The 22,685-nt window shown below is 40.1% G+C and overlaps 1 protein-coding gene across 2 annotated transcripts; it reads left to right on the forward strand.

The window, feature by feature from the left end:
* The first annotated feature begins 688 nt into the window (after positions 1-688).
* Positions 689-13,853, forward strand: LOC115176782 (toll-like receptor 2 type-2). 2 transcript variants are annotated; one of them, XM_029737064.1, is made up of 4 exons: positions 689-940; positions 10,219-11,220; positions 11,442-12,624; positions 12,824-13,853. In XM_029737064.1, exons 2-4 carry the CDS (start codon positions 10,226-10,228, stop codon positions 13,340-13,342), a joined length of 2,697 nt encoding a protein of 898 aa, XP_029592924.1. In that variant the 5' UTR covers positions 689-940; positions 10,219-10,225; the 3' UTR covers positions 13,343-13,853. The 2 variants fall into 2 exon arrangements, with proteins under 2 accessions (XP_029592924.1, XP_029592925.1); XM_029737065.1 differs by lacking the exon at positions 689-940 and having other exon boundaries at positions 9,434-11,220.
* The last annotated feature ends 8,832 nt before the right edge of the window (positions 13,854-22,685 follow it).

A 22,685-nucleotide genomic window follows, 5' to 3' on the forward strand; every position in this document is an offset into this window, starting at 1 on the left:
CAAGACAGCTTGCATTTGTTATGGGTTGTCATTCACTTTTTAACACCCACCAACAAACTGAGGCAACCATAATGAAGAACATATTTATTTCCCCCTCTCTCTTTTCTATTAAAGTTTCTACCCATTTCCCATGAAGTTAGTTTCCTATTTGTAATGAAGAGAAACGACTAATCTTATTCAATAACAGACAGGCTTACTTATCGACTGCCAGAGATAGCCACACAAAGCAAAATCGAAACCCCTGCTACATACAAACATACAGTATATTAATCATCAATTTTATTAAGTTCTAGCTTTCCTCTGTGCAAAGACAACCACAATACAAGTATATCTAATGACACGACTCACTAAATCAATTTAATTGCCAGAGAGGTTTTTATTAAAAAATGTTGAAGGCTCTGACCTAGCATTTTCTCTTTATGGGTTAGAATACCCAGGGTGGAATAACAACAGAGACAAAGCTATTTCAATGTACTATTGCACAAGATAGCCCCATATCTTATTTTCCCCACAGTCACCTTGAAAGACATTGTGTGACATTAAAGGTTGCAAACACCGGCAGCAGCGCTTGACTTGGACTGAAATAGGTGCCGGTACTCATTTTGGGTGGAGGTACCTTTTCTATTTAGGTGCAGGAGCTCCACAATACTTTGGAGCTAATATTCTATAAGAGGAACAGGAGCTCAAGCAGTAGAACATTTGAGGTGTTGGTACTCAGCTCCCAAGTCAAGCACTGCCCTGCAGAAAAGGGATTGGCTTCGTCCACCATATTCCACATTCCTGAGCGCATAACAGAGCAACGAAGAAAATAAGACTTAAAGGGCTGGTCTTCTTCCTTCATTTCTCATACGCGTGATGAGTCACTGACAACATGTGCTAAAGTGTTGTTGAAAACTGGTAATTGAAGGGCTGAATTGGTTCACTAATCTTTCATCTTCAGGTGAGTGCTGAGAGTTTGTCTGACTACTTTATATAAGATGTTGATCATTTTAACAGTATAAAGATATTCACAGTAGGGAGATTTTCACTCATTTTCAGTCATTTTCAGTCATTTAGATATTTGAGTGTAAAATTACCTCAAATATGTTAGCAGAAACTATTATTAGGCTACAGGATGAGTTTACAAATACCAAACAGTCGGGCATCAAGGAAAAACTATAAAAAGTCTAGATATGCAAATTTGAACTTTTAAGTGACTGAGAAATCAAATGAGTTAAAAAAAGTAAGCAGGCCTAGACAGGCTGTATCAGATAAATATATAACCACACTGTGAAGATAGGAGGAGTCACCATCATGAGCTTTACTCTGTAAACATTTCCCTCAAGTCCAGGAACACAGTGATCTGCCAGGTGGATGATGGTGCGTTTGATTCCATTAATATTGTACTAACTGAAAGACTCATGCGAGGGCCATGGTTTTGTGCAGTCTGTGCAATTGAGACATTGCATCCCATATGGCTTTAATGTTAATGTGTTAGGGTACAACTTGATATCGAAGACCTTTGACCAGGTCTCTTGAAAAATAGATTCTGTCAGTGAGACTAAGCTGTATAAAAAAAATGTGAAATATATCTATGTAAAAATAAAACTATAGCTCAAGTCAAACTCACAACATTACAATATGCATGCCAAGCAAACACACAATGGACAGTACCATGACAGACTAGGTTGGGGTAAGTCATTACCTGGGAGCAGTTTTAAAGCTAATTTCCTGTAAAACTCAATGCCATTTGTCACATTTTGCCATGAGGCTGAGAGAAAACGTTGCAGTTTTAAACTGTCCAGTGAAAATCACTTTTAAAAGTAAATATTGTTAACTCATACTCAAATGTTGTTGCCTCATCCTATACATAGTATTTGTGGCCGAAGTATAAATAAAAATCAACTCAAACTTGTATCTCAAACAAAAACAATGCTTGCTATGACATCACCATCCTGAGGAGGATGAGCTGGCTACTGTTCTACTCGTATTCACATTCTTAATGACCGGCATACGCCCACACCATTCCTACACAGAAAATGTGCATTAACACACTTAATTACCTTTTTTTTTTTGAAGGAAAACCATTTCACTCATTGTAATTAATGAGTCATATTTCGTAGAAATCTGGAAACACTGGACAGTTATTTTAAAAGGTCACCTTTGGGCAAAAACAGCAGCTTTGAACGGTATAACTGATCAATGCACCGTCACACCCAATCATTTAACCCTTAAATGGCTACATTAGTGCCATTTCTTACCGATGTAAAACCTGATCAGAGTTGAGGTTGTAAAAGGACTGCATCTTGTGGTAACTGTTGGTTTGAGTTGGGGCTGTCAAGGTGGTGTCTCCATTACAACACTGAGATGGTGGTTTGAGTTAGGGCTGTTATGGTGGTGTCTCCATTACAACACTGAGATGGTGGTTTGAGTTGGCGCTGTCAAGGTGGTGTCTCCATTACAACACTGAGATGGTGGTTTGAGTTAGGGCTGTTATGGTGGTGTCTCCATTACAACACTGAGATGGTGGTTTGAGTTAGGGCTGTCATGGTGATGTCTCCACTAAAACACTGAGATGGTGGTTTGAGTTAGGACTGTCATGGTGATGTCTCCATTAAAACACTGAGATGGTGGTTTGAGTTAGGGCTGTCATGGTGGTGTCTCCACTAAAACACTGAGATGGTGGTTTGAGTTAGGGCTGTCATGGTGGTGTCTCCATTAAAACACTGAGATGGTGGTTTGAGTTAGGGCTGTCATGGTGGTGTCTCCATTAAAACACTGAGATGGTGGTTTGAGTTAGGACTGTCATGGTGATGTCTCCATTAAATCACTGAGATGGTGGTTTGAGTTAGGGCTGTCATGGTGGTGTGTCCATTAAAACACTGAGATGGTGGTTTGAGTTGGCGCTGTCATGGTGATGTCTCCATTAAAACACTGAGATGGTGGTTTGAGTTAGGGCTGTCATGGTGGTGTCTCCATTAAAACACTGAGATGGTGGTTTGAGTTAGGGCTGTCATGGTGGTGTGTCCATTACAACACTGAGATGGTGGTTTGAGTTAGAGCTGTCATGGTGGTGTCTCCATTAAAACACTGAGATGGTGGTTTGAGTTAGGGCTGTCATGGTGGTGTCTCCATTAAAACACTGAGATGGTGGTTTGAGTTGGCGCTGTCATGGTGATGTCTCCATTAAAACACTGAGATGGTGGTTTGAGTTAGGGCTGTCATGGTGGTGTCTCCATTAAAACACTGAGATGGTGGTTTGAGTTAGGGCTGTCATGGTGGTGTCTCCATTAAAACACTGAGATGGTGGTTTGAGTTGGCGCTGTCATGGTGATGTCTCCATTAAAACACTGAGATGGTGGTTTGAGTTAGGGCTGTCATGGTGGTGTCTCCATTAAAACACTGAGATGGTGGTTTGAGTTAGGGCTGTCATGGTGGTGTCTCCATTAAAACACTGAGATGGTGGTTTGAGTTAGGGCTGTCATGGTGGTGTCTCCATTACAACACTGAGATGGTGGTTTGAGTTAGGGCTGTCATGGTGGTGTCTCCACTAAAACACTGAGATGGTGGAATACTGTTCAAAGGGCTGTTCCCGGTTTATTATTTCAGTGGAATTGAAGATAATGACAAGGTTGAGGATGTAGTGGTCTGGAAGGGAGATAAAGGGAAATATTAGTAACAAAACATAAAAAGGTGTAGACATGACAAAGTAGTGCCAGGTGACTATTACAGGGAACGGGGTAATATATAACTACAACTAAGGAGGCAGCCACGACTAAAACCTAAAAGGGGCATTATCAAACTGAGGACATTGTTATACAAAGATATAACATAGGACAAAGTTATGGCTGCATATAGTATTGATTTATCGCCAACAACATAATAAATAGGCACTTCATTTGTCATATCACACACAAGGAAAAGGATCGGGGCCACCGCATGGCATCACCAAGCATAAACTATGCTAGTGCTCAGGTAGAAGCATGCTGCTTATATGGGGAAACAGAGGAGCGAAAAAGGGAGGTGAGGTGATTACAGAAGTGGGAACTGGTGTGTGTATTTGACCTGTTGGGGAAGCCGAAGTGGTGATAGGATAAGGTGGTTAGTGATAGGATTAGGGGGAATGTCAGTCAGTTTAGGGACAATTCGACAACACTGATCTTTACAGCTGGTCTGTCAAACTCATTCCATGGAGGGCCTAGTGCCTGCTGGTTTTTGGTTTTTCCAAAGACCTAGGCAATCAGGTGAGGGGAGTTCCTTAATAATGTGTGACCTTAATTCATCAATCAAGTACAAAGGAGGAGAAAAATCCCGCAGACACTCGGCCCTCTGTGGAATGAGTTTGACACGTGCTCTACAGATTCTGTCCAAAAACCTATCCTGTGAAATGACGTCAACACATACTGGAGGAGTTAATGACTAAGCTACAAGTGGCTAGTTTAGCTAACGAACTAGCTACATTGGTCGCTGCGCGCATAACCAGAATGACACATTGATGAACCACCGAAGGCATACCCCATTTCTGTTAGAACATTTTGGAGGTGGAGGAGTTTGACCGTTTTTCATGTCCAAAGTCGACCGTTAAAGCTAATTTCCTGCAATTCTACACATGTTGCTATTGATTATGACATGTTCGTATGCATGAACTTCAGGCTAAGGGCAACATCACATGAGCAAGGTTATATACCAGCAAAATTATTGTAATCAGATTACAGATAGTTTTGAAAAACGAGATGATTACTTCGAGGATTACTTTTAAATTCAGAAAGGATGTTTGTGGGAAAAATGTGCGTTGATGTGAATCACACTGCTGCTCTCTCATTTAGCAAATTGTGCCTTACGGATTGTGGTTGTTGTGGATGGCTGTTTACAAATCTAAATGTGTATTTGAACCCAATAATGGTTGAATTCAATACGTTTCAGCTGCCTATCAATCATTGTTTTTGAAACCAGTGGACAGCCAGTGAAAAATGAGCACTTGCAACAGCTCCATAGTGCGGATCCAAACCTATTGAATAAAAGTGGGGCTTTTATTGCTCAATTTAAGTCATGCTGATAAAAAAACAAAAACAAAAATCCATAGGCCTAATGGACACATGCTCAAATTTTCACACTTTTGATAGACTTAAAGGGGCAATCTGTAGTTGCTACATCCATTATTGTACTTATACATTATAATATATATATCCATTGATTCTTGAAGAATATAACTTATGAGCTTAGTTCAACTGTCACACTCCATGAGAACCCAAAATATATGCTTGTTTTACTCCAATGTTTGTAAACATTGTAAATGTAAACAAACACTGTATAGCCACATAACATGATTAAAACAATACTTTTTATATCATGGATGGTCAGTCCTTGCATCCATAGCTCTGTCTATTAATCTGAGAGTGGTTACATTTCCCCAGGCCCATCCCTCAGCTTTTTACCAAAACAGGCAGGGTGACCATTTTGTTATTGTTTCATCTGTGGATTTGCCCTTTAAACAGCTGCATATTATCAAGACATCAAAGTGTCACCAACAAAAAGGTAAACAATAGGTCTATAGCAAATGCAGCATATGGCATTCATTTTTCACATGTAAATAGCACTTTCAGTAGTCCTCAAAGCATGCCATTCCATGAGCGCAGCATTGATTTTTTAACTCAAATCAATGAGCCCAGTCAGTCCTCCATGACAACAAAATCATAAACAACAGAGTAGGGCTGGCTAATAAGTCCTTAATTTTGGGGTCATGTTGAGGTAAAACTATTTGGCTAATCTATACTTCCATATTTCCAAGTCCTATTCTTGAAGATCAAAGGGTATAACATTAATTGGAAATACTGGAATTCTGATAAATTTTGGTTTTGAATGTAAAGCTCTAATTTAATGGTATTATATGTAGTAGAAAGCGATGGGTTAGAAGACGTCTACATAACCAACCCATAAAGTAAAATCCATATATGGCCAGCTATGTAAACTTTAACATTGATTTATCCTGCATTATATGTGGTTTAATTGGTAACATACATTTTTGCCTTCTTCTAATGCCTCTTAAGAGGAAAGTAATCTAAAAGTAACAGAATGTAATCAGATTACCTTACTGAGTTATTGTAATCCAAAAGTTACGTTACTGATTACAATTTTGGACAGGTAACTAGTAACTGTAACGGATTACATTTAGAAAGTAACATACCCAACCCTGGTTATAAGAAATGGAAACTTTAAAACTTTTTCACATGCAGCCTTTTGAACAATGAGACTCATTGTGCCCATACAGTAATAATAGTATTATGAGAAATTCCTTACATTGTGATTCTGTGCCAAGGCATGGCCACTCCTGAACATTGTTACTGAAAAGTGAAGCAATAGCATTGCTACAGAGATGGGCTGATGCTTATCAGTGTAATTCCCATACAAAGACGTTTTGACGATACGCGGGGTTCAGTAGGCCTATGCCACTAGGAGGATGTTATTATGCCAAGACAGGAGGATAAACTTCAAGGAATCATTGACAAAATGGAACCAGTCAGACATCAATTCACTGCATTGTCTCCACTGTCATTCTATTGACGGTATGTCCCACTGTCATTCATTCCATTTACCGTAGATCCCTGAGATTATATACAGTAGATATGATATAGAAAGCTATCTTTAGCAGATACCGCTAACAGATATTATTTATCTTCAGGTGTTGAACTTGGGAGTTTCTTTGAAGACAATATAGCTAATTGGCAATAAAGCAAGTATGAGGAAATGTTTACTGAGAAAATATTATCAGCTGAATATATGATGCTATGTCTATTAGAAGTTGTTTTGTCTCAGTTTTATTTGGATGTGTCTCAAAGTGGGCGACTACTAGGTTTCTAATAGGTTTATAGGTTTTATGGGTCAATATAAGTTGTTTGAACATGCTTTCTGGGCACTAAACTTAGCCTTACATTTCTCCTGGCTTGTCTAAATAAACTGCTTAGCTGGCTATGCGGATGTTCATTTCCATGAAGCTACAGTATATATTACTTTAAGTAGACTGCTTTGACCCTGGTGGGTCCCATCGTTTTCAAACATAAATGTATAGCTGTAACAGGTATTGAGTTTCAGTGACTAAATCTATGAGCCAATAGTCAACAGTACTTCAGCTTTACAATGTTGTTGAACTGTACAAGTACGATGTTCCACCATTTCATTACGTTCTTCTTGTCATCGGTGGTGATATGGATATTTACAAATAATGAATTAGATCCTACCACTTAAATGTCTTCACACGTCTACAGAAATTCAAGTAAAAGTCAATCCTCAGGTCACAGCATAGCCCACAAGATTCCATGCATATATGTCACTCTTTTGTAGATAATAATTAGCCTATCAAAAGTGAAGTTTTGTATTTGTAGTGTAATCACACATATTTGGGTGACCGATCTTGATTGGCAAGTCGTCTGATTCCAATATTAGACATTCAGAAGCACACAACCAGTGAGTTAATGGCTAACCAGGCTAACTAACAGAGTTCATTTAGACCATTAATACTCTATACATGTAGGTTAGAGGCACACAGCTCTGACCTGGTGGTAAGTAGTAACACTAAGTAAATATAGACTGGCTTTAGAAGGAAGCTCCTACTTTCCTATAAAAAAATCCTCCCCTTCTCATCAGCCACTCATTGTGTCATATTTATGAGTTACCATCTGGTCAGACATTGGTCCGTGGGACATTAATCAATCACTCAGTAATAGTTGGCTGTTATTGATTTAATCACTCTGCAAGGTCTAGTGTTAATCTAAGCTGTTTTTAATGGAGGAAGACCATATTGTCCTGGGTTCCTGGTACAATAACAATAAGATTGATAAATACTAATATTGAACCATTTCATGATTGGCCTATGCTTTATGGTGGTCATCATGCTGGGTTATTGTTTTGTGATGGGGTTATATGCATGTGAGGCATTTTACTGAATCAATATATTGAAACGTTTGTTATCTTTTCTTCATTTTGTAGGAATAGCTATCAGTGTTGGCTAGAGAACTGATAAGCTTCTCTAAACTACGGGTACAGTAGGTATCATTGTGCAATAAAGTTTTTTTTTTTTTTACATGCAGATGCTACGTAGCAAAGCAACAAGGAAGGGCATATTTCCTCTATGTTAAATTACAAAACAACCCCACACAGTAAGGAAATATTTATGAGTCAAGGAACCCTGCCAGATATGAATGTCAGTGGAGGTGGTGCACGTCACATAAGGAGATCAAGATAAAGACAGCAGTCTAACAGACTGTCTAATTAATTATAAACATCATACATTGACCCTTCCAGCAGAAAGAAGGAATTCATTATCTAAATATTAACCTCTATATCAAGAGCAGAACTCTGATCTGAAGTTTGAAAGGGTCAGTCTTAATTGCTGGTCTCCAGGAAGTATCCATTGCCTATGTATATGCTACCCAATGTATACAGTACAGTAAACAAAGTGGAGGCTCATTGAATACCTTAGACATTTTGATATCAGAAAATACAATATGCCACAGATAAAAAAATATATAATCCAGAATCTTTATTGAGAAAAGCAAGGGCTTCTGAAAATAAAATGTTTTCGTTAAACGTTTCATCCCTTGGTATTACTCATAATATCATAAAACATTGCTAGAATACAAAACTTACTGTAGGCTATAGCAGGGGTTCCCAAACTTTTTCACTCGGGGCCCCCCTTCCAACATTGGGGAACATTCCACGCCACAAGCACTACACTAGCTGTTCACAGCCCTCTTGTTGGTGGAGAGAATTTTGCAAGTTTAAGGCTTATTTCCTGCAATTCTACACATTTTGTCATGGGGTGCAAAGAACATTTTGCAGTTTTAAAATAAATGTTCTGTAATTCTATACATTTTGCCATGTCTAATGTGTATTCATCTGATATTTGAGTGACAAATAAATTACTACAATGGGCAAAAAAATAAAAATATTGCTAAATAAACCTTAATAAGAAAACATTAGCTGACATGGGCTAGTTGATCTGGACATTTCTAACAAGTTATAAATAGCTCTCTAAGGTATGCAATGACTAACATTAAAAGAGGAACTGGTGATGCACTACCCAATTTTGAAATTGCATCGTGTACTATTACAACTTTCAAGAGTAAGTTTAAAGCTGGACTGAGTTCACCCTAGGGGCCGCACCCCACAGTTTGGGATCCACTGGGCTATAGGACAACAATCAAAGGGTTCACTGACATATTTGATGAGATGTTAGAATATGTCATCTATGACAATCAGTTATTTTCTTAAATATTGGTGAAGAAAGTGTACTGTAGGCGATAAGTCAGGTGTAAATATAAGGAAGCAATACATTTGCGGACAGTCCATATTTGTTCATGACATGAATGTTTACTCCCTTCTTGCCACTCACTGGATACAATGTTATTAAAACTGTTTGTTCTACATGGTAATAACATTTATTGCCGACGTGAAGGTAATTCCAAAACAGTGAGTTACCCTTGGTTTGTAGTATAAATAAAGGAAAGGATTATGAGAACTTGGGGGATTGTACCTAACAGCCATGAGCAGAGTACTGTGTCTTATGAGGGTTAGTAGAAACATTCAGCCATGAGAATTAGTCAGCAAGAGGAATTTTAATTTCAGTCAAGGAGGATGAATCAGTTCACTCCCTTGTGTAAGGCATATCAACATATCAGCTGATCTTGAACAGATAACAGCATCACATCCACTAACAGGTACAGTTACACGCTTTTAAAAGATGCATCTTTAAATTTACTAGTCACAGGAATACTTTAAAGGTTCTCCATTGAGCATGCATTTTAATCTGGGTCCTGGTAACAGCCCACTTAGAATGGCATATATCCTTTATTAGTTTTGCTATGGAAATTTGAGCATTTCACTTCCCAACACCACAACAGTAGTCTGAATGAAGTCAATAGATCAGGTGGTGTGCATGCCAGAACTGACCATACGGTCCGTGTTGAGAAATCATGTCGATATTTCACAAATCCCTTCTCTTGGCTTTGAAACAGAAATGTGTGGGTAATGTTGGGCACAGACACAAATACTGGTAACATCAGAGTGAAATCTATTTCCTTCCTCCCTATTTCCTCTAGTTGCAATTGAGGATTGAAGGACGTAAAGAGGAGACTATAGTCAAACTTCAATGATGAAGACCTAGAGAATGTAATAGATGTTTGTTAACAATCTTGTCAATCTTGTAATTTGTTAAACTTGACCGATTTTTACATTCCTTTACAGATCCAAAATGTGCATGCACACAATGATTCTACTGGGTTTTGTGTGGTTTAGTCCGCCACTTCTTGTGGCCCTTGCCTCACCAACCCCTGCTTCGAATGATGAGAGAGGCCCCTGTCAAATCTACAACTCTGGTCGCTCCGCAAACTGCCTTGGTCAGCGACTGGATCATGTTCCATGGAAGCACTTCCCTTCCACGCTTGAAAGTATAGATCTCTCCTACAATGAAATTCATGCCATTCGTGTTAATTACTTTTCTCGCCTACCTCATCTTCGTGTCCTCAAGCTGCAGTTCAACAACATCTCTGTGATTGAGGACCGTGCCTTCCACAACAACCCCCTCCTGGAGCATCTTAACATCTTTAACAACTCCCTAGAGGAAATCCCTGCCAACGCTTTGCAGGACCTCTTTAATCTAAGGGAACTCCTTATGTCAAATAACCTTTACACCCAGGCCACATTGTCAGCTGACGTTTTCTCCAGATTGACCCAACTCAAGGCCCTGTCCATGGGTGGCCCCTTGGTCAAGGGTCTAAGGAAAGGGGACTTCCAGGCATTGAGGAACATTCAATTACAGGACTTTGCCATTAAAACTTCATCAAATATCAGTTACTATGAACCGGGTAGTCTGAAGGTAATCCAGACAGGTAGAATGGGTTTTGACATGGCCATAGATCAGAAGCCGAATTTCCTACCTTTGATTCTACGAGACTTGGCCAACAAGACTTTCAGTCTCATCCAATTCAGGAACCTCTTTGAGTTCATGTATTACATGGGAGATGAGGATATTTTCAGAGGCTTGCAAGACATCAAAGTAGATTCGCTCATCTTTCACCGTGGAAAATTCAATGAGAACCTTATGAGGATGGCTCTGTTTAATCTACAGGTCACCCCCCTTAAACATCTGACACTTCAATATATTGACTTTGCTCGCTCGCCCAACTTTGTGGATAATGGCTTGGGCTCCAGTATCAAAGACCTTGCACTGAGTAGACTAAATCTGTGGTAAGCATATCTTATTCTACTCTGTTAAATTACAAAAGCACTATGCATACATTTCTACCCAGAAGATGCAAAAAAAATACAGGTTCCTAGTCACAAGTGTATTTTTTTCATCAATTGAAATCTTTTGTCATATCTATGTATTGTGAAAGTACCAATTATGTTATCATCTTGACCACACATGTTTTTTTCATGCTTACATTTGTTTCTTGCTTACTCCTCAGGCACATCAGTAATCCAGACATTTTGCGATTCGACTGGCGCTTCACATGGTTCAACAAAGTCCGACTGCTGTCCATTCAGAATGTCAACTTCAACTCTGTGCCTTGCGATGCCTGGCTTAATATGGAAGACATGGAGGTTTTGGACATCTCGAACAACCGCCTGCAGGACAACATCCTCTTCAACCAGAGATGCAACTACAGGGGCACCATGCCGACTCTTCGTTCCTTCAATGTCAGCACCAACCAACTGACCAGCCTTCATGACTTAGCCTCCCTGACCAGGGAGTTCAAACAGTTGAAGGTCCTGGATGTTAGCCACAACATGTTGGGCTCTGCTGAGGAGAGTCGCAACTGTAACTGGATGCAGAACATCACCCAGGTGATTGCTCACCACAACCGATTCAAAAGTGGTGCCCTCCAGTGTCTGCCCACCACAGTACAATTCCTGGACCTCTCGTACTGTGACCTGGACCAGCTGGACATGGCCTACTTCCAACAAACCATCAGCCTCAAGGAGCTCCTGCTCAGTGGGAACAAGATCAAGTTCATTCCCTCTGGGTGGAGAAGTCACTCCTTGCAGTCACTGGCTCTGGATGGGAACTCCTTTGGGCTCATCAGCATGGGCTCCTTCCAGGACATGCCCCAGCTGTCTCGACTGACGGCAGGGAACAATCCATTCCACTGCACCTGCGACCTCCACGCCTTCATCCAGGACACAATTTCCAAGGGGAAGGTCAACATCACTGACTGGCCAGAGAACTACAAGTGTTACCATCCAGAGGCCCTGCTCAATACCGCTGTGGCAAATTTCTTCCCGGGTCACGTGGCCTGCGATATCAGACTGGTCATCGTCATCTGTGTGGCTACTACTGCAGCAGTGGTTTTAGTGTTGATGCTTATATGCTACATATTCAATGTTCCCTGGTACATCAAAGCCACATATCAGATCCTCAGAGCCAAATACAGGGCTCATCAGGAAGGAGCATCTGGAAAATCACAGATCTATGTTTACCATGCCTTTATCTCCTATAGCCACCCAGATGCAGACTGGGTCAGGGACCAGTTGTTGCCCTGCTTGGAGAACAGCAAGCCCCCCTACCGACTCTGTATCCATGAGAGAGACTTCATGCCAGGAAAGTGGATCATCGACAACATAATTGAAAATATTGAGAGCAGCGAAAAGGTAAGGGTGAGGATCCACCAAGACAAGTTAGAGGTGTTTCAACAAGTAAATAGTACTAGACTTTTGAATATAAAAGGTCAATTGAAGAACCCAAAATGTAAGATGTATGTTTTGTTTAGGTTTGTATCCTGATTCCTGCACTGTGCATTTGCTGAAATGAATACACCCTATCCTCTGAATTTTTTGTTTCCTAATCCAGGTCATATTTGTGTTGTCACACCACTTTGTGAACAGCGATTGGTGCAACTACGAGCTCTACTTTGCCCAGCAAAGAGCCATCGGCAAGACCTTCAGCGATGTTATTCTGGTGGTGAAAGAGCCCATCGACCCTGAATCTCTGCCCAGCAAGTACTGTAAGCTCAAGAAGATGCTGAACACCAAAACGTACCTAGAGTGGCCCCAGCAAGCCAAGCAGCAGACCTTCTTCTGGGCTCAACTTAGGAGCTGCCTGGGCAAGCCCACAGTGACTAGAGAGCAGGCTCTTAGTGGTAGGAGCAGCAGTGTATCCTCAGTGGGCGCTGTACCTGTGATAGAGCTCCCTCTAGAGGATGGGAAGCCAGCGATAGCTATGCCAAATTTAGACAGAGAAGCAGAGCTCCACAAAGTAGTTCCTCAGGAGATCGAAAAACTTTCAGTGAGAAGTGCAGAGTTTTATGGGCAAAGACCAATCCCTGTAGCCGTGGCATCAGACAAAATAAGCCAAGCATGTAGCTTGTAATGTGTATAGTGTCCCAAGACAAATCTCTCTCTGAAGTGCTGAGCTTGAGTGACTTCTTGGCCATGCTGTGGCAGATAATGTGGTTGCTAAGCTGCTGGTAGCATTAGCAAGTGTTTCATAATGATGACAGTGAATAACATGAGCCACCCACCCTTCTGACATGTACAGTGCTTACTCCCCGTTGAACTCTTTACATGGTGTTGTGTTACAAAGTGGGATTGAAATAGATGACATTTTTGTGTCATTGATCTACACAAAATACTCCATAATGTCAAAGAGAAAAAAAGTATAATAACATAAGTATAAGTATTAATTTATAAGCATAAGTATTCATCCCCTTTAGTTCAGAAGTCAAAATTGGCTTAACAAATCACATAATAAGTTATATGGACTAACTTATTATAATAGGGGTTGATGTGATTACTGAATGACTACCCTTTCCTCTGTCATACATACATACATACATACATACATACATACATACATACATACATACATACATACATACATACATACATACATACATACATACATACATACATACATACATACAGTGGGGGAAAAAAGTATTTGATCCCCTGCTGATTTTGTACGTTTGCCCACTGATAAAGGATCAGTCTATAATTTTAATGGTAGGTTTATTTGAACAGTGAGAGACAGAATAACAACAAAAATATCCAGAAAAATGCATGTCAAAAATGTTATAAATTGATTTGCATTTTAATCAGGGAAATAAGTATTTGACCCCCTCTCAATCAGAAAGATTTCTGGCTCCCAGGTGTCTTTTATACAGGTAACGAGCTGAGATTAGGAGCACACTCTTAAAGGGAGTGCTCCTAACCGCAGCTTGTTACCTGTAAAAAAGACACCTGTCCACAGAAGCAATCAATCAATCAGATTCCAAACTCTCCACCATGGCCAAGACCAAAGAGCTCTCCAAGGATGTCAGGGACAAGATTGTAGACCTACACAAGGCTGGAATGGGCTACAAGACCATCGCCAAGCAGCTTGGTGAGAAGGTGACAACATTTGGTGTGATTATTCGCAAATGGAAGAAACACAAAAGAACTGTCAATATCCCTCGGCCTGGGGCTCCATGCAAGATCTCACCTCGTGGAGTTGCAATGATCATGAGAACGGTGAGGAATCAGCCCAGAACTACACAGGAGGATCTTGTCAATGATCTCAAGGCAGCTGGGACCATAGTCACCAAGAAAACAATTGGTAACACACTACGCCGTGAATGACTGAAATCCTGCAATGCCCGCAAGGTCCCCCTGCTCAAGAATACATATACATGCCCGTCTGAAGTTTGCCAATGAACATCTGAATGATTCAGAGGACAACTGGTGAAAGTATTGTGGTCAGATGAGACTAAAATGGAGCTCTTTGGCATCAACTCAACTCGCCGTGTTTGGTGGAGGAGGAATGCTGCCTATGACCCCAAGAACACCATCTCCACCGTCAAACATGGAGGTGGAAACATTATGCTTTGGGGGTGTTTTTCTGCTAAGGGGACAGGACAACTTCACCGCATCAAAGGGACGATGGACAGAGCCATGTACCGTCAAATCTTGGGTGAGAACATCCTTCCCTCAGCCAGGGCATTGAAAATGGGTCATGGATGGGTATTCCAGCATGACAATGATCCAAAACACACGGCCAAGGCAACAAAGGAGTGGCTCCTGAAGATGCACATTAAGGTCCTGGAGTGGCCTAGCCAGTCTCCAGACCTTAATCCCATAGAAAATCTGTGGAGGGAGCTGAAGGTTCGAGTTGCCAAACGTCAGCCTCGAAACCTTAATGACTTGGAGAAGATCTGCAAAGAGGAGTGGGACAAAATCCCTCCTGAGATGTGTGCAAACCTGGTGGCCAACTACAAGAAACGTCTGACCTCTGTGATTGCCAACAAGGGTTTTGCCACCAAGTACTAAGTCATGTTTTGCAGAGGGGTCAAATACTTATTTCCCTCATTAAAATGCAAATCATTTTATAACATTTTTGACATGGTGTTTTCTGGATTTTTTTGTTGTTATTCTGTCTCTCATTGTTCAAATAAACCTACCATTAAAATTATAGACTGGTCATTTCTTTGTAAGTGGGCAAACGTACAAAATTAGCAGGGGATCAAATACTTTTTCCCCCACTGTACATACATACATCCATCCATCCATCCATCTGTAAGGTCCCTCAGTCAAGTATTGAATTTCAAGCACAGATTCAACTACAAAGACCAAGGAGCTTTTTGAAAGAAGGGCAGTGATTGGTAGATGGTAAAAATAACAAATCAGACATGGAATATATCTTTAAACATGGCCAAGTTAATAAGTATGCTGTGGAGGATGTATCAAACAACCCAGACACATCAAAGAAACAGCCGTCCTTCTGAACTGAGCTGCAGGATAGGAAGGAAACTGTTTAGGGATGTCAACATGCGGCCATTGCATTTTAAAATAACTACAGAGTTCAATGGCTGTGATGGGAGAAAACTGAGGATGGATCAACAACATTGTAGTGACTGCACAATAATGACCTAAATGACAGAGAAAAATAATAATACAAATATACAGACTAAAAAATATCCCAAAATATGCATATTTATGCAACAAGGCACTAAAGTAATACTGAGAAGAAAAAAAACAGGGCAAAGGAATACACTTTTTGGACTAAATGCAAAGCCTTATGTTTGGGGCAAGTCCAACACAACAAGTCACTGAGTAACTGTCTCCTTATTTGCAAGCACGGTGGTGGCTGCATCACGGTATGCATGGGTATGCTTGACATCGGCAAAGACTGGTGAATTGTTCAGGATGAAAAGAAACAGGATGCAGCTAAGCACAGGCAAAATCGTAGTGGACAGCCTGCTTCAGTCTGCTTTACACCAGTAACTGGGAGAGGAATTCACCTTGAAGCAGGACAATAACCTAGAACACAGGGCCAAATCTACACTGGAGTTGTTTACCAAGAAGACAGCGAATGTTATTTAGTGGCCAAGTTACAGTTGACTTAAACATGCTTGAAAATCTGACAAGACTTGAAAATGACTTTCTAGCCATGATCCCCAACACCTTGCCAGAGCTCGAAGAGTTTTGAAAAGAATAATGGAAAAATATTGCACAATACAGGTATACAAAGCTCTTATGAGACTTACCCAAGAAGACTGTGTTTCTAACATGTATTGACTTGGGGGTGAATACATATTTAATCAAGGTATATGAATGTTCTATTTTTCAATGATGTTTAAAAAATAATAATAATAATCTTCCACTTTGACAGAGTATTTTGTGTAGATCGTTGACAAATAAATACAATTAAATCAATTTTAATCCCACTTTGTAACACAATCAAAAGGTGAATAAATCCAAGGAGGTTGTTGACTTTCTGTAGACACTGTAAGCCTTGGTGCAGAGGATGACACTCTGCCCAATGTGCTCTCGAAGTGACCCAGGCCAAGGGCCCTGCTGACAGGTGTTGAAAGACCACAAGCTCAACAGCTCAAATGGGATTTCCCGTGTCACACTTGAGATAAGCGAGGTGCCGGGGAGATGTGGTGACAGGTGTCATGCAGCGTGGTTACACTCCCAACACCACTCGGCCACTGACCACAATTACTGCAACACATAATGTATGCCATTTAGCAGACACTTTTATCCTAAGCGAATTACATTTTATGTGCACGTGCACATACACACGTCATGTAGAATGGTCTCTGCCATGTCAAAAGGTATGCAAGCCACAAATCTCATATGAAAGGGGGAACCAGTGGGGACTGCATGTTATATGACAGTTGTTTAGAATGAAAAATGTAGCTTATGCAATGTATTCATGTCCAGTAATATTGAGAAAAAATGTGATGGTCCAAATATTCAAAACAATATAAATACAATAATGAAATTTAGTTTCCAAAATATTTTTTACTTTTCTATACTCTATACATGCTTTAATGTACATGTGAATGTTATTGTTAATGTGAATGGTATTTACTAATTAAGTAAATAACAAATTAGTTAATTGCTTATCATAACATTGATTGCCTAATGCAAATTAATTTAAGCCAATAACTCTAATAAAACAGTGTTGTTTTGACTGTTGAGTGGGTATTTAGAAATAGGGATGTGTTAAAATGCAGTGTAATTCTGTTTTACAATATCAGTGTGAAGGGCTGCTTTGTGAAACCTGGCAATATATACAACTGACCAACAGATGACACCCTTTTACATGTTCTGGAAGTCACTTTAAGTTTGTGTGTGTGTGTCTTGAGAAGGGATCAGACTTAAATCACAGAAACTGGCAGATGTCAGACATGATATAACAAACAGCATTTGCCTGTAGTTATATGCCCAGCAAGACAACAAACATACTTTTATTGTATCAACTGGTTGTTTTATGCAACAGAATAGAGTATTCTTAACTATTGTGTGTGTGTTCTAGAGGTCGACCGATTATGATTTTTCAACGCCGATACCGATACCGATTGTTGGGGGCCCAAAAAACCCGTTACCGATTAAATCGTCCGATATTTATTTATTTATTTGTAATAATGACAATTACAACAATACTGAATGAACACTTATTTTAACTTAATATAAAACATCAATAAAATCAATTTAGCCTCAAATAAATAATGAAACATGTTCAATTTGGTTTAAATAATGCAAAAACAAAGTGTTGAAGAAGAAAGTAAAAGTGCAATATGTGCCATGTAAGAAAGCTAACTTAAGTTCCTTGCTCAGAACATGAGAACATATGAAAGCTGGTGGTTCCTTTTAACATGAGTCTTCAATATTCCCAGTTAAGAAGTTTTAGGTTGTAGTTATTATAGGAATTATAGGACTATTTCTCTCTATACGATTTGTATTTCATATACCTTTGACTATTGGATGTTCTTATAGGCACTTTAGTATTGCCAGTGTAACAGTATAGCTTCCGTCCCTCTCCTCGCTCCTACCTGGGCTCGAACCAGGAACACATCGACAACAGCCACCCTCGAAGCAGCGTTACCCATGCAGAGCAAGTGACATTTGAAACGCTATTAGCACGCACCCCGCTAACTAGCTAGCCATTTCACATGGGTTACACCAGCCGAATCTCGGGAGTTGATAGGCTTGAAGTCATAAACAGCACAACGCACGAAAGTGCTGTTTGAATGAATGCTTACGAGCCTGCTGGTGCCTACCATCGCTCAGTCAGACTGCACTATGAAATCATAGACTTAATTATAACATAATAACACACAGAAATACGAGCCTTAGGTCATTAATATGGTCGAATCCAGAAACTATCACGTTTATTTCTTCAGTGAAATACGGAACCGTTCCGTATTTTATCTAACGGGTGGCATCCATAAGTCAAAATATTCCTGTTACATTGCACAACCTTCAATGTTATGTCATAATTACGTAAAATTCTGTCAAATTAGTTCGCAACGAGCCAGGCGGCCCAAACTGACTCCGCCTGCAATGAACGCAAGAGAAGTGACACAATTTCACCTGGTTAATATTGCCTGCTAACCTGGATTTCTTTTAGCTAAATATGCAGGTTTAAAAATATATACTTCTGTGTATTGATTTTAAGAAAGGCATTGATGTTTATGGTTAGGTACATTCGTGCAACGATTGTGCTTTTTTCGCAAATGCGCTTTTGTTAAATCATCCCCCGTTTGGCGAAGTCGGCTGTTTTTGTTAGGAAGAAATAGTCTTCACACAGTTCGCAATGAGCCAGGTGGCCCAAACGGCTGCATATACCCTGACTCTGTTGCAAGAGAAGTGACACATTTTCCCTAGTGTCATGGGCGTCGTAAGTATTGGACCAAGGCGCAGCGGGTAAAGTGCTCATCTACTTCATTTATTTAAAGAAAACACTTAAACAAAATAAACAAACGACGAAAACAGTTCCATCAGGCTCCCAAGCTATACAGAAAATAACCACCCACAAAACACAAGTGAAACAAACACAACTAAATATGGCTTCCAATTAGAGACAACAACAACCAGCTGCCTCTAATTGGAGGTCATTGCCAAAAACCCAACATAGAAATAGAAAACTAGATATAAACATAGAAATAGATAACATAGAACCTAAACCCAGAAACACACAAAACAAACACCCCCTGACCAAACTACAATGACAAATAACCCCTTTTACTGGTCAGGACGTGACACCTAGTTAACATGAATTTATGTTAACAGGCAATATTAACTAAATATGCAGGTTTAAAAATATATACTTGTGTATTGATTTTAAGAAAGGCATTGATGTTTATGGTTAGGTACACGTTGGAGCAACGTGTACCTAAGCGATTATATGCAATGCATGACAGGCTAGATAAACTAGTAATATCATCAACCATGTGTAGTTAACTAGTGATTATGATTGATTGATTGTTTTTTCTAAGATAAGTTTAATGCTAGCTAGCAACTTACCTTGGCTTCTTACTGCATTCGCGTAACAGGCAGGCTCCTCGTGGAGTGCAATGTAAAGCAGGTGGTTAGAGCATTGGACTAGTTAACCGTAAGGTTGCAAGATTGAATCCCGAGCTGACAAGGTAAAAATCTGTCGTTCTGCCCCTGAACAAGGCAGTTAACCCACCGTTCCTAGGCCGTCATTGAAAATAAGAATGTGTTCTTAACTGACTTGCCTAGTTAAATAAAGGTGAAAAAAAACGTACAAATATATATATAGAAAAAACATCGGCCAAATCGGTGTCCAAAAATACCGATTTCCGATTGTTATGAAAACGTGAAATCGGCCCTAATTAATCGGCCAGTCCGATTAATTGGTCGACCTCTAGTGTGTTCTACTGAGGATGGGCCTCTGGGAGATAACACTGACAGGAGATTTACGATGTCTTTTGGGTGATAAAACCTAAAGAGCATTCCAGAGCATGAGTTAATGTTTCTGTTCTATACCGTACCAGGGAGAGATGGTTCCAGTTTGGAGTCGTAAGGCCAGACACTGGTCTATATACAATGAAAACTGTTGACACAGCAGATACTGTCTGCTATGTATTATAGGTATCTTTCATACAGATCTTAACCTTGTGACCCATTCTATATATCTGTTGTTCGTCATGTAGGTTGAAAGGGGTGTATCTTGGCTATAAAATACCTTTGTACTTTTGTCTCGGGGCTCTCAACGAATCATTTGATCGTGAATCGTTGACCAGCCATGACCAGCCATCATTATCGTAGAGCACTCAATCGATTCACTTTATATGTGTGTGTTGTATTGACCTGCTCCCTATTAATAAGTGATTCAATATTTAGTTTAAGTATAACTCTGACTTGTGTGATAAGTTTGTCTCTCCTCATTTGATAGTAAAGAAATTAACCACCACAGTTCCTATTCTAGTATGTCTCCTTTTGTGTTTTTCCAATTGTTAAATGAGAAAATCGCTACCCAGACTAAATCAAAATGTATGATGTGCTGGCTATTTACAGAAATTGCCATCTGAGCACAGAACATAAGAAGAAAACATGTTATCACTCTACTCATTTTTCAATCCCATGTGCATTATCATTGCTACCTGTATTTTCAGTATTCTGGAATAATAAGTGTGAACTGTACAAGATAATTGAAGGTACAATTAAGTTCAAGATTGCACAGGCTGTAAGAGATTCTAACAGTTGGTTCTGCTTCTCTGCACGGTAATGAGAGATGGTGGCTTTAGTTTCCCACACAAAAGGGAAAGGTGAGTGCTCTTTTTCTGGATCACTCAGGTTGACATCTACTTAAGTGAGATCACCTCAGAAACGCACTCCGCAGAGCCCGCTTTTGTGGCCTTGACATGGCCAAGCATTGATGAATGACTTCCACCAGACTTACAATATTTGTCCTGGAACTGTCTAATCTTGGAAGGTTAAGTAAAGTATAGCCTACAAAGTAATATGCAAAGTATATGACATGTAAATACTTATGACAGAGGTCTGTATTCTGACCACATGGACAGTTACCACATATCAGGCCTAACACCTTTGCCAAGATATCCTAGAAACTATGGCTTCTTAGGCATTATCACTTAATTTATCCCTTGGTTTTGTATTCTGCAAATATACATTTAAATTAGTGTTCGTTTTATTGCGTGTGTTTATCTAATCTACCATAGTCATAGCATAAGAGCATGTAATCTTGAAAAAGGATAGAAGGACAGACGCTGTATGTCAACGTGGACATTAGCATATGAATGAATTAGAATCTCATAGAATATAGCATGTGTGATGAAAGATGGCTCATTCATCGGCTACAGCTGATTTGAATTCGGTAGTTAGCGTCTGTTATGAGCGCAGAAGCATACAGAGGGAGATTATTTCCATGTGATGTCATTTGAGGTGATAAATGTTGGCAAACCATTTTGGGTGCCCAGCAAGGGACAATGGTGAGAGAGAGAGAGCGAATGTATGGAACATACTGTAGTAGGCCTATACATATCTGACCTGCTGCTGTCATATCCCATGGCTAATGTACTGTCATATCCCATGGCTAATGTACTGTCATATCCCATGGCTAATGTACTGTCATATCCCATGGCTAATGTACTGTCATATCCCATGGCTAATGTACTGTCATGTACGGCCAGGAATTGTGTACACATCATTGTGACATGGGGCCATGCATTATCATGGTGAAACATGAGGTGATGGCGGCGGATGAAATGCACGACAACGGGCCTCAGGATCTCGTCACGATATCTCTGTGCATTCAAATTGCCATTGATAAACTGCAATTGTGTTAGTTGTCCAAAGCTTATGCCGGCTCATACCATAACCCAACCGCCACCATGGGGCCCTGTTCACAACGTTGACATCAGCAAACCGCTCGCCCACACAACGCCATACACGCCACCTGCTTGGTACAGTTGAAACCGGGATTCTTCCATGAGGAGTACACTTCTCCAGCGTGCCAGTGGCCATCAAATGTGAGCATTTGCCCACTGAAGTCGGTTACGACTCCAAACTGCAGTCAGGTCAAGACCCTGGCGAGGACGACGAGCACGCAGATGAGCTTCCCTGAGATGGTTTCTGACGGTTTGTGCAGAAATTCCTGGGCTTATTTTTCGTGGACAGATTTTGGGTGGAGTAAAACCTCTTGCTTCACCTCTTCCTCTCTACTTACAGCTGGTCCCTGTCTTGGGTTCTCAGCAGATGTGTATGGAAGACATCTGGCTCCATGTGAACTACTCCCGACGCTCTGTTTTAACGTTTACAAACGTTAATAATTATACCTTGCGATACGGTTTTGGAAACATAAAGCCTTCCACTTTCACATCAAAATAATTTTACAAATGCTAAATAAACACTTAATGTACACTGTTTTAACTGGTTTTAACACAGTTGCAGGCGGCAGT

The sequence above is a fragment of the Salmo trutta genome, chromosome 37, assembly GCF_901001165.1.
Source record: "Salmo trutta chromosome 37, fSalTru1.1, whole genome shotgun sequence".
Taxonomy (NCBI): domain Eukaryota; kingdom Metazoa; phylum Chordata; class Actinopteri; order Salmoniformes; family Salmonidae; genus Salmo; species Salmo trutta.

What these genes read in the sequence shown, in the direction of transcription:
- LOC115176782 (XM_029737064.1), top strand. Translation starts at nt 10,226, where the DNA reads ATGTGCATGCACACAATGATTCTACTGGGTTTTGTGTGGTTTAGTCCG. An exon ending in CTGAGTAGACTAAATCTGTG is followed by an intron (nt 11,221 to 11,441) that starts GTAAGCATATCT and finishes CTTACTCCTCAG; the next exon opens with GCACATCAGTAATCCAGACA. An exon ending in ATATTGAGAGCAGCGAAAAG is followed by an intron (nt 12,625 to 12,823) that starts GTAAGGGTGAGG and finishes TTCCTAATCCAG; the next exon opens with GTCATATTTGTGTTGTCACA.